The sequence below is a fragment of the Chiloscyllium plagiosum genome, chromosome 4, assembly GCF_004010195.1.
Source record: "Chiloscyllium plagiosum isolate BGI_BamShark_2017 chromosome 4, ASM401019v2, whole genome shotgun sequence".
Lineage (NCBI taxonomy): Eukaryota > Metazoa > Chordata > Chondrichthyes > Orectolobiformes > Hemiscylliidae > Chiloscyllium > Chiloscyllium plagiosum.
The window spans coordinates 132,842,850-132,862,621 of NC_057713.1; the positions used below are offsets into that span (position 1 = coordinate 132,842,850).

Genomic DNA, 19,772 nt, shown 5'->3' on the forward strand with positions numbered 1-19,772 from the left:
GGAGTGCGCATATGGAATGAGCTGCCAAAGGACAATTGGACAGATGCATGGATGGGAAAGATCTAGAGGGATATGGCAAATGGGGCTAGTTCATTTTAGGAAGCCTGGACAGCATGGATGAGTTGGGCCGAAGGGTCTGTTTCCGTGCTGTGTGACTGTATGACACTCCTTTTGAAGACCCTCATTGTACCTGAACAATTATGTTTAATGTAAGGGACAGGAGGTTTAGCGGGGATACGAGGAAAAATGTTTTCACTCAGTGATGGTGGGAACCCGGAACTCATTGCCTGTCAAGGTCACAGAGGCAGAAACCCTCAGAACGCTGAAGAAGTGTTCATATGTGCACTTGTGATACCAAGGTATACAAGACTATGGGCCAAGTGCTGAGGAATGGGATTAGAATAGTTAGAGGGTTGTTTTTGACTGGGTGTGGACACGATGGGCTAAAGGGCCTTTTTCTGTGCTGTAGATCTCTATGACTATATTGTCTAAATGTTTGTATCTTATGTTTTGGAAAGTCTGCTTTATTAAAAATGAATTTGTCCTTGGTGGAGGGAAGGGAAGGGTGTAATGTATCTAATTGGACACTAGAGGGGACACAGGGAGTTTTCAATCAGAGGAGAGGCAGCTAATTAAGTTAAAAATCATAACCTCTTCCTATCTGCTTTTATAAAGAACATTAGGAATGGGAGCAGGTTTTGGCCATTTGGCCCATTGAACCTATTCTGCCATTTGGTAAGCAGCCGATCTGATTGTGGCCTTAATATCACTTTTTTTAAAAAATCAATCTCGATATTTATTTTCCACAATTAAAAAAATGCAACTGTATAAAAGTCAACCTTCTACATTTCCATGACTCCTTCCTGCAGGAGAGACGGACCAGGGAAGGTGACTGGAAATGGTGAATCCCTCTACAGGGTCAGCTTGGCTTTTCTCCAGGATCTCCTCTTAGAGTTGTACCTGATCCCAGTTTTCATGCAGATCCACTGTGGGATCAGCCAGTTCTGCTTCATCTTCTTGGTGAGGAAGTGCTGGATCCGGAATGTTCTGTGAGATGGAATGGAAGACACCATCCTCTCCCAGCTCCAATGGCCTAGAATCATTTTCCTTAATCGTTGTCTCCCTTGTCCAGCAAAACTCTGTCTGAGTTAGCTCTGCACATGTTCAATATGGGATGGCTCAGTGGCTAGCACTGCTACTTCACAGTACCAGGGTCTTGGGTTCAATTCCATCCCCGGATGACTGTCTATGCAGACATACTCCCTGTGTCGGAGCGGGATGATCTGATTTCCTCCCATAGTCCAAAGATGTGCAGGTTAGGGTGGATTAGCCATGGGAAATGCAAGGGGCCCAGGGATTGGATGGGATGGCTCTTTGGAGGGTTGGAATGGAATCGATGTGGTGAATGGCCTGCTTCCACACTGTAGGAATTCTATGAATATACAATGTGCAGTAGACACAGAAAATTATGGGGTTGCTTATTCAGCCCTGCATGAGGTAAGCCTCTATCCAAGGAACAAATCCAACTGCGCTCATGCGTATATAAAACTTCTCAAATATTGCCCAATGGTGTGCGATTTGGAATTTTGCAAGTATTGTATCATCTATAACAAATTCTGACTCATCAAAGTGTGAAAATGTGGCAGAAGACGCAAAAGAAATGTATTTGTGAATGAACATGCCAGCTGTCACATTTACTACTGAAGGAATTGGCCTTGGATTTGTTAGGATTTCCTACAGTCCCTCAGCAGTGTCTCCGCTTCATGCACAGCACAACAGCATTCGTCCAAGGATACTCCAGGCTACTTCGTTTAAAATAAATATGTATCAAATTATTATTTAAACTTGTGGCGTTTATGTTTTCTGAATGTTAATGTAGGCTTTTTAAAAAGTCTCATGAAGCAACAGTAACCTTCAAGATGGATGGGTAAAAGCAGAATAACTTCAAAGGTTCTGAATTTCCTTGGAATTTTTGGCATAGAATTGTTTTGAAGGCCATTGGAAATTTTGGTGAAGCATGATTCTTGCTCAATTTTCTGCAAAGTTACAGCTGCAAAAGACTCAAGGAAATTCAAGGCCACTGTTTATATAATGGACTGATTCTACAATTCAGCATTCCTGGTAAATCAGACACATTCCCAGAAATTGAAGGTCAGGAAAGCATTAGCTGGAAGGCCACACTTGAATATTTCAGCTGTAGCATTCAAAACAGATTATTAGTCGATTTTTGCTGCTGGTGGAAGCATTTCCAAAAAATTCATTCACAGGATGAGGCTGGCCAGACCAGTATTTATTGCCCGTCCCTAATTGCCCAGAGGGCAGTGAAGAGTCAACCACAATCGCTGTGGGTCTGGAGCCACATGTAGGCCAGACTAGGTAAGGATGGCAGTTTCCTTCCCTAAAGGACGTTAGTGAACCAGATGGGCTTTTCCCAACAATTAACATGTGGTCATATTAGAGTCTGATTCCAGATATTTATTGAATTCAGATTGTGCCGTCTGCTGTGGCAGGATTTGAACAAAGGACATTCCGGGGTCTCTGGATTAACTTCCCAGCAATCATACCACCAAGCCATCACCTCCCCCTCATCAGGGTAAGTTACAGGTTACGCAAAACATCCAAGTGTATATATATAGCAAATTTGGTGACTATATCTGTTGACAGATTCACACTGATATCATCTCCAACGTAATTCACTGTTTGTAAAGCACAATGGGATGTTGGAGGTGCTACATATCAACGTGAGTTTGTCTTTCTGCTAATCAGCGTGCACTAACTCGTGTTTCAGTCCTTGTTTTGCATCTTAGAGAAATTCCAAGCATCAACAATTTGTCTATAACAGGGTGTCTATAATATAATATCAGAGCCACTGGGCTGATTTGCCACACTGGGGGTGGGAAATAGGAGTCAGAACTACGTACCTAGGTCTCAGACCCATGCCCAGTCATTCAGAGTTTTGACCAAGTGTGCCCCTTAATTGACATTGAGACAAGTAAGGGAGGGGGGTGGGTTCTCAAAGCTGGTGAACCAAGCAGAGACCATTGAGTTTCAGAGGATCAGCCACCTGGAGCATGAAGTAGGCAGGAACAGCAGGTAATAAGGAAGGTGAATGGAATTGTGTCCTTTATTGCTAAAGGAACAGAGTCTAAAAGTAGGGAAGGGTTGCTGCAGCTGTACAAGGCATTAGTGAGACCGCACCCGGAGTACTGCTTACAGTTTCGGTCCCCTTACTTGGGGAGGAATGTAGTTGTACTGGAAACAGTTCAGAGGAGGTTCGCTGGTTCGATTCCAGAGATGAGGGGTTTGTCTTATGAAGAGAGGTTGAACAGTTTAGGCCTGTGCTCTCTGGAGTTAAGCAGAATGAGAGGAAAGCTCATTGAGACGTACAAGCTACTAAAAGTAATCGGAAAGTAGTGCAGGGAGGATGTTTCCTCATGTCGGACAATCTAGAATGGGAGGTTACAGTTTTAGGATAAACAGCAGATTTAAAACAGAGATGAGGAGAAATTACTCCACTCAGAGGGTCATGAATCTGTGGAATTCATTCCCCCAGAGTGCGGTGGATGCTAGAACATTCAGTAAATTTATGGAGGGGATACACAGGTTTTTAATTAGTAACAGGTTGAAAGGTTATGGAGAGCAGGAAAGTGGAATTGAAGCTGAGATGAGGTCAGCCATGATCCTTTTGAATGGTGGGATAGGCTCAAGTGGCCGAATGGCCTATTCCTGTTGCTAGGTCTTAAGATATGTAACCAAGCAGGGTCAACCAGCTGGGTCCATCCCATCCAGCTTTTTAAAAATCTCAATGAAAGAAGAGTGATCAGCCCCTGTGGATGCAAAGAGAGAGTGAACACCTTCTGCAGGGTTGTCTTTTCAGAGAACACCTCTGGGACACCCGGGCCAACCAACCCAACCACCCTGTGGCTCAACATTTCACTCTCCGCCCCCACCCCCGTCTGACCTATCACCCTCACCTTGACCTCTTTCCACCTATCACATTTCCGACGCCCCTCCCCCAAGTCCCTCCTCCCTACCTTTTATCTTAGCCTGCTGGACAAACTTTCCTCATTCCTGAAGAAGGGCTTATGCCCGAAACGTCGATTCTCCTGTTCCCTGGATGCTGCCTGATCTGCTGTGCTTTTCCAGCAACACATTTTCAGCTTTAGTTGTATCTCCACCCAGGCAAATATTGCCAACATCAGGGACTGCCCAGAGCAGAAGAGAAGATGGTGACCTTGTGGTATTATCACCGGACCTTGAATCCAGAGACCCAGGTAATGTACTGGGAATCCTGGTTCAAATCCTGCCATGGCAGATGGTGGAATTTAAATTCAATAAAAACTGGAATTAAGAGTCTAATGATGACCATAAATCCATTGTTGATTGTCAGGAAACTCCACCTGGTTCACTAACATCCTTTAGGGAAGGAAACTGCCATCCTTACCTGGTCTGGCCTACATGTAAGAAATGTTGCTGACTCTTACTGCTGTCTGGGCATTAATTGCTGGCTTAGCCAGGGATGCCCACATTTCATGAATGAGTATTAAAAAATGTTGGCACCCAGATCCTTCAGTCAGCGCCTGTCCCTGATCCGCCCCCTCAACATCAGCTAACTGCCAATGAAAGCAGTAAATCCCAGCTGCCCTCCTTAACCTGTCTTTGCCAACACTCTTAATGATTCGAAAGTGTGGTGCTGGACAAGCACAGCAGATCAGGCAGCATCCGCTGCCAATGAAAGCAGTAAATCCCAGCTGCCCTCCTTAACCTGTCTTTGCCAACACTCTTAATGATTCGAAAGTGTGGTGCTGGACAAACACAGCAGATCAGGCAGCATCCAAGGAGCAGGAGAGTCGACGTTTCGGGCATAAGCAAAATGCTTCTTGGATGCTGCCTGACCTGCTGTGCTTGTCCAGCACCACGCTCTCAACTCTGGTCTCCAGCATCTGCAGTCCTCACTTTCTCCTGGTCCTATCATTGATTGACTCATAAACATTGAGTCTGTTTCTCTCTCCACAGACATTGTCAGATCTGCTGAGTTTCTCCAGGGCTTCCTGTGGTTGTTTCCAGTAAGGTTTTGTTTGCTGTATGAGACACCACAGAAGGCAGGAGCCAGGAGACTTTGATCTTGGAGGCTCGATTTACAGCTGCAGGCCCAAAACTGCACTTACAGTTTCATTTAATCCTGACCCAGGCAAGAGTTGTACCTGCTCCTGAACACCCCTGGGCCATGTAAATGCTGAAGGGCATGAAATCATTGTATTCTGATCTCTGAACAGGAGACTAAATGCCAAGAGCAATTCTCTGTCCCACATTTAAATAGGTGCAAGAAAATTGATAAACCTAGTTTCGACTTAAAAAGGTGTAAAGAAAGGCTTTAAGTTTAGATGTTGTGTCATCTCATTCCAAAGTGCAACAAATCCCAACTATCACCTTCAGTATGTTAACACGTTCAGGAAACCCTCAGCAGCACACAGCAAAATCCCACAAAGTAGATGAATGAGCAGTTAATCAACTTTAGTGGCTGAGGGAGGAACATTGATCAAGCAAACAGAAGAAAACTCTCTGCCCTGAAAATCACAGCATCCAAATCTTTTCCCGACAACTGAACAGGAAGGGAGTAGCTGGCTGTGCTGATGATTAACGAACTGATAATGCAGCGTTCTGCCAATGTGAATTCTGTTTCAGCTATACTCCACTGAATGAGACTTCAACTCACCATCTTCCAGCTCCAAACTAAACAGATAAATGGGACAATAAACACCAAAATAAACTAAATTGTCTTCCGTTCACTTAAGAGCTGCTCTATGTGACCTTTTGAATGTCATTTTTTTTGACAGGTTTATGAAGAGGGTGTGCACACAAGCATATGAAATATGAACAGCAGTAGACAATGAAGCCTCTCCATCCTGCTTCACCTTTCAATAAGATCATGGCTGATCTGTTTCTGATTTGAATTGCACATTCCCGTCTATCTTCAATAACCCTTGGTCCCGCTGGGTAACAAGAATAGGTTCATCTCTCTCTTGAAAGCATTCACTGACCCTATCGACACTGCATTCTGAGATGGTTCCAAAGTTGCACAGATGTCTGAAAGAGAAAAAAAATCCTCTCATCTCGGTCCTGAAAGGGCTACCCCCAATTTTAAAATAGTGCCCCTTTGTTCTGGAATGACCCATAAGAGGAAACAGCCTTCCTACATTCACCTTGTCAAGATCACTCAGGGTCTTAGACACCTCAATAAAGTCACCCCTCACTCTTCCAAACTCCAAGCTCAGCCTCTGAGCAACCCATCCTCAGAAATCAACCCATTCATTCCATGGATCAATCTAGTAGACCTCCTGTGCACCATTTCCAATGCATTTACATCCTGTCTACAATAACGTGACCAGAATTGCACACAGTACTTGAGATGTAGTCTCTCCAGTGCACTGTATAACTGAACATAACATCGCGGGTAAATTCCTCTCATAACAAAGTTAGGGTACCCACAGTCGCTGCCATAGGGGCCAGGTCAACCTTCTCGAGGGTGAACCCACGGAAAGTGACAGGCCTGGATGGAGTTCCTGGCCATGCACTCAGATCCTGCACAGACTGGCCAGCGGGAGTATTCACTGACTTCTTAAACCTCTCCTTACCCCCATTTGAGGTTCCCATCTACTTCAAGAAGACCACCATCACCTCAGTGCCAAAGTAAAACCAGGCCACATGCCTTAATGATTATTGCCCAGTGGCTCTGACATCCATCATTATGAAGCAAGAGGTTAATCATGGCACACATCAACTCCCAGATTGACTAGATCCACCATAAACACCTACTGTCGCAACAGGTCCACGGCAGGTGCCAAAACCCCTAGCCCTATGGTCATCCCTGGAACATCTGGATAACAACTTATTGACTTTACTTTCACCTTCAACATCATAATTCCAACCAAAAGTATCTCTAAATTATGAGACCTCAGACCACAATTAGTGAGGGTAAGCAACAACACGTTCTCCACAATAATACTCAACACCAGGGCTTCACTGGGCTGCGTACTCACACCCTTCCTGTACTCCTTATACACTCACGACTGCGTGGTCACATTCAGCTCTAACTCCATTTACAATACCACTGATATGGGTCGGATCTTAAACAATGATGAGACAGAGCACAAGAAGAAGATAGACATTGTGTAAAGACAACAATCTCTCACCCAATGTTGGCAAAGTGAAGGAGCTGGTCATCGACTTCAGGAAGAGGAGTGGAGGACACTCCCCTGTCTGTATCAGTGGTGCTGAGGTGGAGGTAGTTGAGAGCATCACGTTCCAAGGAATAAATCTCAGCAAAAATCTGTCCCTGTCCATCCACATAGATGCTGCGGTCATGAAACCACAGCAACACCTCTACTTCCTCAGGAGGCTAAGGAAATTCAGCATGTCCACAGTGGCTCTCACTAATTTTTATAGATGCATCATAGAAAGCATCCTATCCAGATGCATCACAGCTTGGTATGGCAACTGCTCTGCCCAGGACTGCACGAAATTACAGAGAGTTGTTAACACAACTCAGTCCACCACCAAAACCAACCTTCCATCCATTGACTCCATCTACACTTCCCGTTGCTCAGGAAAGCAACCAACATCATCAAAGACCCCTCCCACCCTCTCCCATCAGGCAAAAGATATAAAAGTTTGAAAACATATACTAACAGATTCAAGAATAGCTTCTTCCCCACTAGTGGAGTCGCAGGTAGATAGGATAGTGAAGGCAGCGTTTGGTATGCTTTCCTTTATCGGTCAGAGTATTGAGTACAGGAATTGGGAGGTCATGTTGCGGCTGTACAGGACATTGGTTAGGCCACTGTTGGAATATTGTGTGCAATTCTGTTCTCCTTCCTATGGGGAGTCCAGACCTAGAGGGCATAGGTTTAGGGTGAGAGGGGAAAGATATAAAAGAGGCCTGTGGAGCAACCTTTTCACACAGAGGGTGGTACAGGTATGGAATGAGCTGCCAGAGGACGTGGTGGAAGCTGGTATAATTGCAACATTTAAAAGGCATCTGGATGGGTATATGAATAGGAAGGGATGGGATAGAATATGGGCCAGTGGGATTAGATTGGGTTGGGATATCTGATTGGCATGGACGAGTTGGACCAAAGTGTTCATTTCCATGCTGTACATCTCTATGACTATGACTCTATGTTAACCAACTTTTGAACAGACCTCTCATGTATTAGAGTTAATCTTTCTCTGCACCTTCTCTGTAGCTGTAACACTATATTCTGCATTCTCTTCTATTACCCTGATGTCCTTATCTAAGGTGTGATTTATCTGGATAGCAAGCAAAACAATACTCTTCACTGTATCTCAGTACATGTGACAATAATAAATCAAATGAAATCAAATCAATCAAATCGAGTATTGGAGCACTTCAGATCAGGGAGTAGAAATGTACGACTGTAGCTATCTGAACTGGCTCATTTTAAAGTTCTAACACCATCTTTAAAATGAATCCATATCAGAATCCTCCTTCAATTTAAAACATCTTGCACAGAAAGAAAATAAATAATCATGATACTGTACACATGAACAGCAGGAGAATGAATAACATTTCGGTTACTACTGTGAATAATTTCTCCTTTGTTAGATTAGTTTATATGATTCTTATATAGAAGAAATTAAAGGCTATTTTGCACATTTAATATAAAGGCATTATGGAGCTGTTGGTAAGGCAAGTATACAAGCACTTGCTATGCTTACTTAAAGTCATTTGTTTAATCATGTAACAATGCTTCAAGCCATTTATTTTAACTGTTTAATACCTCTAGTAAAAAAATGGAGAGAAAAAATTTGCACTTTCTCCCCGTGTCTGTGTGGGTTTCCTCCCAGTGCTCCGGTTTCCTCCCACACTCCAATGATGTGCAGGTTAGGTGGATTGGTCATAGGAAATGCAGGGTTACAAGGATAGGGTACAGGGATGGGTGTGGATGGGATGCTCTTTGGGGAGTGGGTGCAGAATCGTTGGGCTGAAAGACTTGACTCTGTACTGTAGGGATTCTATGATTCTATAAATCTGATACAAGCACTTCAGCATTCATGTTAGTAACACTGCCAACAACATTATTGATATAATAAGGCACCATTTATTATTCCTGCAAGGTTCATAGACAAGGTCTGGCGTTTGTCCATTTCTAGGATTAGCAAGATGACTTGGGATAATATTTATGTTATGACTCTGTCAACTTGTTTACTTTTTAACTGGCTGAGGAAATAGGTTTTGGAGGCAGATTGTGGACAAACAATTAGTATAATTTTGAAAAGTTATATTCACTTCAAAAATGGTTAGCTGGAGCAGGAGGCAGAAGAGAAAAGCATGTTATTTAGAATAGTTGTAATATGATACATTAGTACATAACAGTAAAACGAAATACAAATAGATACAGAGCAAACTTGATACAAAAACATGTATATATTAATTATATTGAGAATTATAGGAATAATGTTGATTTAAACATCTGCTCTGCATTCTTCATGTAATATTTGTGTTTGTTTAATGGCAGGATTGTAAGCTGTAACAATGATGTATGTCTGGGGGAGTGGGAACTGTAACAAGGATGGTATTGTTGGGGATGAGTGAATTGCATGGGCGATGGTGTGCATGGGGGTAAGTGAGTTGTATGGGTGATTGTATTAGGGTCATAGAGTTATAGAGATGCACAGCATGAAAACAGACCCTTCAGTCCAACCCGTCCATGCCGACCAGATATCCCAACCCAATCTAGTCCCACCTGCCAGCACCCTGCCCATATCCCTCCAAACCCTTCCTATTCATATACCCATCCAGATGCCTCATAAATGTTGCAGTTGTACCAGCCTCCACCACTTCCTTTGGCAGCTTATTCCATTGTTGGGGATAAGTGAGTTTTATGGCGATGGTGTGCATGGGGTTAAGTGAAAGGGTCTCAGAACCAGTGCATGGTTTCCTGATGGAAATAGGTTTCACAGTAAACTCAGGGGAAAAGTGAAATGTGCCATGGGCTGCATGTGAGAAACTCCTTAAGATCCGGCAGTAACAAAATTTCTCAGAGGCTTCATTGTTTTCTGATCATGGTTATGGCAATTGACGTACATGAAATGGGAGAAAGTAAGGACTGCAGATGCTGGAATGTGGTGCTGGAAAAGCACTGCAGGTCAGGCAACATCCGAGGAGCAGGAGAATCGATGTTTCAGGCATGAGTGAATCTGGATCCCTGATGAAGAGCTTATGCCCGAAACGCCGATTCTCCTGCTCCTCGGATGCTGCCTGACCTGCTGTGCGTTTCCAGCGTTACAGTCTAGAACATGAAATGGTGAAGAGCCAATTGGACCAGCCCCTTTCAATGGATTTCACGACAGATGAAATTGCTTTTACAACAAATGGTAATGAGCTAAAGAGGCAAGGCAGAGAAATCCCACACCAAGAGTACTCTTCCCATCAGCTCTTTTGGAATTCAGACATCTTGGCAGTTAGTAACTGCAGAGAGTCAAATTTTATTAGTCTCCACCGGATTGGAAATGGCTTCCAGTGGGTGGCCTCCAAGACAAAGATCTGACCCCACTTCTCCCGCACCAGGAGAAGTGACCATGTGCTGTCACACATGAGGCTGATGGAGAGTGGTCATCAGTCTGCTGACCCACTGGCTGGGGGTCGACAGTATCAGGGGTTAATGAGTAATGAAGTCTGTCTTTCTACTGAGCCTGGAATTCTGGCAGGAAATTCAATCACACTCAAAATGTTCGGGTCATGTCCTGAGGAGTGTTTGGATCAGCATTTGGAATGCCGTGTCCAGTAATATAAAATACAGTACATGGTATCAAGCCACAAAAAAATGGACAAACATTTTCAAAACCATAAACAGCTTGCATTAATACTGTGTCATATTTCATAGAATCATACAATCCCTACAGTGTGGAAACAGGCCACTTGGCCCAACAAGTCCACACTGACCTTCCGAAGAGCATCCCACCTAGACTCATTCCCTTGGCCTATTACTCTCCATGTCCCCTGATTAATGCATCTAACCTACAAATTCCTGGACACTTATTGGCAATTTAGTATGGGCAATCCACACCAACATGCACATGTTTGGATTGTGGGAGGAAACCGGAGCACTCGGAGGAAACCGGAGCACTCGGAGGAAACCCCCGCGCAGACAGAATGTGGGGAGAATGTGCAAATTCCACACAGACAGACATGCACATGTTTGGATTGTGGGAGGAAACCGGAGCACTCGGAGGAAACCGGAGCACTCGGAGGAAACCGGAGCACTCAGAGGAAACCCCCGCGCAGACAGAATGTGGGGAGAATGTGCAAATTCCACACAGACAGTGACCCGAGGCTGGAATCGATCCCAAGTCCCTGGTGTGTTCATGCTAAATATTCTAAGACCCTTCAAAGGTGGATTATGAAACAAAACTTGCCACCGAACCACATAAAGGAACATCAGAGCAGGTGACATGGGTTTTACAAAGCATCTTCAATGGACAGAAGTGGGCTAGAGATACATAGGGCAAGAATGCCAGAATTTGTAGCCTGGGCAACTTTGCATTCATTCACTGAAATTGGGTGTCACTGGATAGGCCACCATATTTATTATCAATCTTTAATTGCCCAGAGGGCGTTTCAGACTCAATCACGTTATGGTAAGTGTGAATTCACATATAGGCCAGACCAGGTAAGGATGGCAGCTTCCTTCCCTGAACCAGAAATTAGTGAATCAGATGGTTGTTTTCCCAGATTGTGGAGCGAGCGAGAGTTAAGGAGTGGAGTGATTTGTATAGGAAGCTGAGAAATTTTAAATCTTAACTGAGAGTCCCCAGCATATACGGGATAATGGGTGAGCAGTCTGTTTTAGAATATGGACAGTGGAGATTTGGATGACCTGAAATTTATGAAAGGTAGAAGATGTGACACTATCCAGGAATACTGAGTAATCAAACCTTGGGGTGACTGAAGCACTGATCCCCAAGAGCTCACTTGTCGTACTATTAACAGATCTGGGCGTCATTCCTCAGGAAAGATACATTGAACCTTGGAGGGAGTGCAACGTAAGTTTATAAGAATGAAAGCTGGACTTCAGGAAAGAGTGTATGAATTATACCTGCTTTCTCGAGAATTTAGTAGATTAAGGGATGATCTAATTGAAGTCTTTAGATATTAACAGGAAATGACAGGATAGACCATTTCCATTGACAGGGGAATCTAGCACTTGGGGGCATTGTCTGAGAATTAGGGTCAAATCATTCAGGAGAGATATTAGGAAGCATTATTACACACAAAGGGTGGTAAGTGTTTGGAACTCTCTTCCGCAAGTGGCAGTGGATGATGGATCAGTTGTTAATTTAAATCTGACATAAATAAATTTTTAGGTAAAAACAATGACTGCAGATGCTGGAAACCAGATTCTGGATTATTGGTGCTGGAAGTGCACAGCAGTTCAGGCAGCATCCGAGGAGCAGTAAAATCGATGTTTCGGGCAAAAGCCCTTCATCAGGAATACTGGCTGATCCAGAATCCATAAATAAATTTTTGTTAAGCAGAGGAATTTAAGGATAGGGACCAAAGGCAGGGATATGGAGTTAGACAATAAATCAGTTATGACCTCATTGAGGCTCGATGGGCTGAATGGCCTTCTCCTGTAGCTATGTCTCTCCAAAGGCCTAAGTTGCTCAAGTGTGATGCTTATCAATCTATTCCCCTGAACAAACCTCCTTAAACCACGTTACCAAGAAAGGCATTTTCCCATGAAATTCCTGCAAAAATGTTGTATAATGAGAAGAATGTTACACAGCACGTCAGTTAAAACCATATACCATTCCAGCCCATTGCTGGGGTAAATGCTCATGAGTTGTTTTCTGATGGGGGAGGCCATTCTCTCCTTTGGGTCAGGAGTACAAAACTCACTTTCTGGTCACAGCTCAACAAATCAGTTCACTTCGTGCTTTCTCACTCTCATACATGACCCGTACATGGCTCTTAACTTACCTGAAACATGTCACTCGCACACTTCCGGCACAAGTTATGCTGGCATGGGAGAATAACAACGGGTTTGGAAAACATTTCTAAACAGATCGGGCAAATCAGTTGCTTTTCCAAGTTGTCCATGGTTTGCCGATCTTTGGCCAAAAGGTTGTAGTCCATGGAAGTGGTCATGACAGAAAGCTTACAAGATCAGGCCTAACTATTAAAGTTACGTTCAGAAATGAAGCTACCTCCCAGCTTCTTCTCTCGTTTTTTTTGCCGAGCTTGGTCTGAGATTTTGACCCGATTGATTGGAACACATCCTACTGTTTCTGCGTGGCTGACATTGTCTGGGATTGGATTGGTGGGTTCAATGTTGCTTTTAGCAGCAGTATGTCAGCTGTTGCTATGTTTGCTGTGCACAGCTATGGCCTTATATGAAACTGACACTAAATGACACTGACTGCCAAAGCCGCTGCCTGTCTCTCTCTTTATCTCCAAACTTAACACCTGTCAGCACTCACGCTCAAAACAGCTGCTTCTCTGGACACTGGCATTCAGCAAGAAATGTTCCTTAACCACGCTGAAACAAACAACATCAAATAGAATGTCTTTTGCCAAATTCACAGCTCCCAAAGTAGTAATGCCGTAATATGTAAATGGTGCTTTATTAAAATAGCTCAGGATCATGACAATGACTGCTGACAACATTGACAGCTCTGTCCAAACTCACTCAAACTACAACCCCAGCCAAAGTTTAAAATAGAAAAGAAATGCTGGATGTAGCTTGTACTTATCTCCACGATGAAACAGAACACACTTTTTATTTTACAGATAAAGAGAGGAAATGGCTCATAATGTCATTTGAATAAAACAAAGGACTGTGGATGCTGAATATCTGAAACGAAAGAAGAAATTGCTGGAGAAACTCAGCAGGTCTGGCAGTATTTGTGGAGAGAAATCAGAGTTAACGCTTCAGCATTCCAGAACAGTTCTGAAGAAGGCTCACAAACAAAAAAACGAAATTGCTGGAAAAGCTCTGCAGGTCTGGCAGCATCTGTGGAGAGAAAGCAGAGTTAACGTTTCGGGTCGAGTGACCCTTGCAAGCAATTTTGGAGCAATTTTGGTTTTTGTTTCTGATTTACAGCATTTGCAGTTTTCTGAAACGTAAACTTTGCTTTCTGTCCACTGAGTTTATCAGACATGCTGAGTTTCTTTAGCAATTGCTGTTTTTGTTCCTTTTCCATACTCTGTGCATGTGGGAGTGGTAGGGATGAGTTAGTTGCCTTGCATTGCAGAGTGATACCAGCAGTGTGGGTTCAATTCCTGCGTTGGCTGAGGTAACTGTGAAGGACTCTTTTTCTCAAACTCTCCCATCACCTGGAGACACGGTGGGTCTCAGGTTAAACCACACACTGGGCATCCATGATCTGGTATAACTTACTTGTTGGTTTGAGATAAAATGAATAAGTATTTCAATTTTAATGAGACATAGGGGGTATTCTTCTGTCTTCATCAGACATTCCTGATGAAGAGCTTATGCTCGAAACATTGATTCTCCTGCTCCTCGGATGCTGCCTGACCTGCTCTGATTTTGTAGTGCCACACTCTTCGACTCTGAAACTCCAGCATCTGTAGTCCTGACTCTCTCCGAAACTAGATTCCCCAAAGTACAAGTGCTACTGATGAAGTTTTTGTACCAAACTCATGGATTTCCTTGCTTGTAAAAGCATTCTACTCCCTCAGTGCTCAGGTTCTGAAAATGCCTATTCATGACCTGAGAAATGTTACAGCAACTTGTATTTAAGAAATATAAGAACATATGGGCCGGGTGCTGGCAGGTGGGACTAGATTGGGTTAGGATATCTGGTCGGCATGGACAGGTTGGACCGAAGAGTCTGTTTCCGTGCTGTACATCTCTACGACTCTATAAGAAATAGGAGCAGGAATAGGTAATCTGACCCTCCCAGCCTGATCCGCCATTCAGTAAGATCATGGCTGATCTTTCTTGTGGATCCAGCTCCCCGTACCCGCCCTCCCACCATTACCCTTAATTCATTTACTGTATAAATCTATCTTTGCCTAAAAATATGTTAGGAAATGTGCTATCCTGACTCTGAGCCAGAGATATTAGAAAGAGTGACTAGAATATGGTAAAATGAAAGCAGTAAGGTGTACATTGCAGGCTGATGAAGGAGGTGGTCAGGGTTAGGAATAGAATTCACAGAATCATTATGGCGCAGAGGGAGGTCATTCAGTCCACTGTCCCTGCCCCACTTCTAAGATTTAGTCCGACTCCATTGCCAAGTGTCAATCTGCTGCCTTTTCTCCATGTCCCTACATACCATTACTATCCAATTAAAAACATCCAATGCCCCATTGAATGCAGTAATTGGACTGATTGCAACCATCTTCCCAAGCAGTGCATTTCATTCCCCATCAACTCACCGAGTGAGAAAGCATTCTGGAGCATTGAGCTTGAAAACACAGCAGCGATTAGTGGGTTGCAGGGAGATGTAACACAGAAAACATCGAGTTGTCAACACAGGGAGGGCCAAGACCTTTAGGGAATTTAAACAGGAAACATCAGAATTGCAAGATCTGAGAAACTGACAGCTAAATGTAATCCAACAAGAAGTGTTGATTGAGTAGGATTTGCAGTAGGATAGGGTATAAGCAGTCCAGGTGTGGATGAACTGATCTTTGCAGAGGTTGATGTGGGGTGGATGTTGGGCAGAAAGAAATTGGAATAGTTGAGCATTAATAGAGGGAACAATTCCATTTCCAGTGGTATTAGAAACCCACATCGACAAGTCTCCTTGACTGGCTTAGTCAGCACAGATCCCTGTGCCCGAAACGTCGAATCTCCTGTTCCCTGGATGCTGCCTGACCTGCTGTGCTGTTCCAGCAATAAAGTTTCTATTAGAAACCCACATCGACAAGTCTCCTTGACTGGCTTAGTCAGCACAGATCACACACACCAGGTTATGATCCAACAGGTTTATTTGGAAGCAGTAGCTTCCAAATATGATCCTGCCCCACTAGCTACTTAACAGAGGAGCAGCATTCAAATAAGTCTGTTGGACTATAAACTAGCATTGTGTGATTTTCAACTTTGTCTACCCCAGTCTACACTGGCACCTCCACATCTTAGTCAGCATAGGATCTGGTCATGTTTCCAATCTCCTAACCAGCAAACTATTGCAGTGGTCATAGTCACAGAGCCTTCCAACACAGAAACAGACCTTCAGTCCGACTCTAGATTAGAGTGGTGCTGGAAAAGCACAGCAGGTCAGGGAGCATCCGAGAAGCAGGAAAATCGATGTTTCGGGCCAGCCAACCAGATCTTCGAAATTAATCTAATCCCATTTGCCAGCACTTTGCCCATATTCCTCTAAATCATTCTCATTCATATACCCATCCAGATGCCTTTTAAATGTTGTAATTGTACCAGCTTCCTCCACTTCCTCATTCCATACACGCACCATCCTCTGCGTGAAAAAGTTGCCCCTTAGGTCCTTCTTAAATCTTTCCCCTCTCACCCTAAACCAATGCCCTCTAGTTTTGTGTTCATTTGGCATTGGTAGCTAATTAGTGTTGTTCATTTAGCAGCTCATTAGTGAATTTTAAATTAGATTTGTTGTGGCCCTCAAACCTGTCTGAAACACAAATTTCTTGTGTCACTGCAGTTCATTCTGAATTACACATCATAACATTCTCAATGAGGAGAATGTGGTCCTATTGCAGATCCAATCATGGATCGGCAGAATTGTTATTACCATGCAGATAATCAGTGCAATGTGACACATTCAGGAAGACATTTTGAGAGACAAAATAATATGCAATGCATTTCAGTAGACATTAGGAGTATGACAATAGTAAATTGGCAAAAACATTATCAGGTTAATGTGTGCTCTGCAATGTATCCTGAAGAGTTTTGGCAGAATGCTAGCAGTGCACTGCACAGTATCGCGAACAGTGACCTCTCATTGGACTTGATTGGAGTAGCGGGTGATTTTGAAAAAACTGTGTGGATAATTTTCCAAGTTTCATTATCACTGAAGTGCCTTACCATTGCTCACAGCTATTGGATCAAAAGTAAAAATTATTTGAAAACTGATAAGCCTCTCATAGGGATACACTAGTAACAGAGTCTAATCTGTTAATATATTAATAAAATATTAACTCAGCGTGAATGTCAGGAAGCACCTATACATACAATAAGCAATGTTTGGAATGATGTTGTAGGTAAGATAACAGAATTAAAATCGGTTTAGTTCAGGAGCATCACAGTGGAGCAGCATCAAGTCGTGGATATGGGTACAATTACAATATTGAAAAGACATTTGGATAAGTACATGAATAGAAAAGGTTTGGAGGGACATGGGCCAGGAGCAGGCAGGTGGGACTAGTTTAGTTTGGGATTATGTTTGGCACGGACTGTTTGGACCAAAGGGTCTGTTTCCGTGCTATATGACTCTATGACTGTATGATCTGGATAGTATTATTACTAAAGCAAGACAATTATGTTGACAAGGTCTATGAAAACCTGAAGGGGGTGCAGCGAAGATTCACCCAATTGATTTCTGGTTTGGCAGGACTGACATATGAGGAGAGATTGACTCAATTAGGATTGTGTTCACTGATGTTCAGAATGAAGGGGTATGTCATAGAAGCCTATTAAATTCTAACGGAACTAGACAGGATAGATGGGGGAAGGACATTTCCAGTGGTGCAGGAGTCCAGAACCAGGGGTCATAGTTTAAGGATAAGGGGTAAACCAGAGGGTCATGGATAGGGTAAATTTCCCTGAACTGGGGAAGTCCAGAACTAGAGGGCAGAGATTGAGGGTGAGAGGGGAAAGATTTGAAAGGCACTTAAGAGACAACGTTTTCATGCATGGTGTGTGCATGGAATGAGCTGCCAGATGGAGTGGGGAGGCTGGTACAATTACAGCATTTAAAAAGTATTTGGATGGGTATATGAATAGGGAGGGGTTAGAGGGATATGGGCCAAGTGCTGGCAAATGGGACTAGATTAATTTAGGATATCTGGTCAGCATTGATGAGTTGGACCAAAGGGTCTGTTTCCATGCTGTACATCTATCTCTGTGACTCTATGACTCTATCACTGAGATGAGAGATTTCTTCACCCAGAGAGTGGTGAGCCTGTGGAATTCTCCAGCACAGAAAGTGGTTGAAATCAAAACATCATATGCTTTTGAGAAGGAGGCAGGATATGAGGGGTCAGGATATGAGGGGAGGGTGGGATTAGGGTATTGAGTTCAATGATCAGCCACGATCACATTGAGTAGAAGAGCAGGTTTGAGGGAGTGAGTGGCCTACTCCTGCTGTTAGCTTCTATATTTCTATGTAATGATTAGTATTTCCCAGTGGTGTTGGATGCATCCCTGGAAGCTTGATCATGTGGGGTCATGTGATTCTTAATCATGTGAGATCTGGAATTGCCATTACATGTTTTACTGACTGTAAAGAACAAGATACTAGGACCATTGCTCTCCTTCTGAGTGACCTGAACTTGAGTATAGGAAATACAACAGGCAGATGATACAAAATCAAGATTATGATAGTAGCAGACTTCGGGAGAGGTCCTAACAGACTGATGGAATTGGCAGGCAAGTGACATAGAACTATATATATATATACATGTAAGTGTAAAGTGACACATTTTTGAGTAAAATAACATGGTCAGTCAGAGTGGTATAATCTAATTGGTACTAGTAAGGAAGGGTTGAGAAAAGGGAAACCTCAACCCCAAATCTTTGAAGGTGACAACGCTAATTGAGATTAAGCGCACTGGATATTTGACTTTGTAAGTAGTCTTACTTAATATAAAAGCCAATCACAAAACTTTATAAAGTTTCCAATTAGGCTTCAGGTGGAGCATTGTGTTCAATTCTGGGCATCACCGCATTGAAAGAATATTAACACCTTGGTGAACAGACAGGAGAGATTTACCAGAATTATGCCAGGGAGGAGACAGTTCAGTTGTGTGGAGAGATTTGAGAAATGAGGGATAATAACAAGAACTGCAGATGCTGGAAATCAGAAACAAAAACATAAAGTGCTGGAGAAACTCGACAGGTCTGGCAGCATCTATAGAGATAAAGCAAAGTCCTTCATCACTGGACTCAATAGTTAACTCTGTATCTCTCTGCACAAATCTTGCTGGACTTGTTGAGTTTCTCCAGCACTTTATGTTTTTGTGTTAGAGAAACTGAGATTGATTTCCTTAGACCAAGGAACCTTAAGAGATCTGATGCAAATATTTAAAATTCTGAGGAGTTTGATCAAATTAGTAAAGGGACATCTATTTCTTCTGGCTTGTGAGTCAGTGATCAGAGTTAAAGGAACTGAAGGGAAATAAATTTTCATGCAGGTGGGTTTTTAAGATCTGGAATATGCCTTAAAATCTGGTGGTCAGTTTTTCATGTACATATATGGGTATAATTTTCAAGGCTATGAGCAAAGAAGTTGGGTTTGCAATTAAATTGGTCAAAGAGAGAGATGGGCTGAATAGCCTCCTCTGAGCCTCATGATTCTTGTTCAGGCTTAGATCCCAGCTGGAGCTGGCAATTCTTGAGCTGTGAGCCTCCGACTTGATCTGGACTTAGCCTTTCCATGTCACAGACCCAGCGGCCAGACAAAGAACAGGGTTTTGATGTTTGGGCATGTAAACATGATGAGAGTGGCTTTTGCCCGAAAGGTCGATTTTGAAGCTCCTTGAATGCTGCCTGAACTTAGCACCACTAATCCAGAATATGGTTTCCAGC

General features: G+C 43.2%; 2 protein-coding genes across 3 annotated transcripts in view; both read right to left on the bottom strand.

Annotated features, from left to right (window-relative positions):
* Positions 1 to 13,346, bottom strand: part of LOC122549439 (tripartite motif-containing protein 54-like) — an 83,257-nt gene extending 69,911 nt beyond the window's left edge. Inside the window, exon 1 of one of the 2 annotated variants that reach the window (XM_043689272.1) lies at positions 13,004 to 13,346. In XM_043689272.1, coding sequence (XP_043545207.1) covers positions 13,004 to 13,171 — 168 coding nt within the window. In that variant the 5' untranslated portion in view covers positions 13,172 to 13,346. The remainder of the gene's footprint in view (positions 1 to 13,003) is intronic. The other variant, XM_043689271.1, reaches the window with a different exon arrangement.
* LOC122548753 (60S ribosomal protein L39-like) lies at positions 912 to 1,073 on the bottom strand. The gene has a single exon (XM_043687520.1). It carries the CDS (start codon positions 1,071 to 1,073, stop codon positions 912 to 914), a length of 162 nt encoding a protein of 53 aa, XP_043543455.1.
* Positions 13,347 to 19,772: the final 6,426 nt, after the last annotated feature.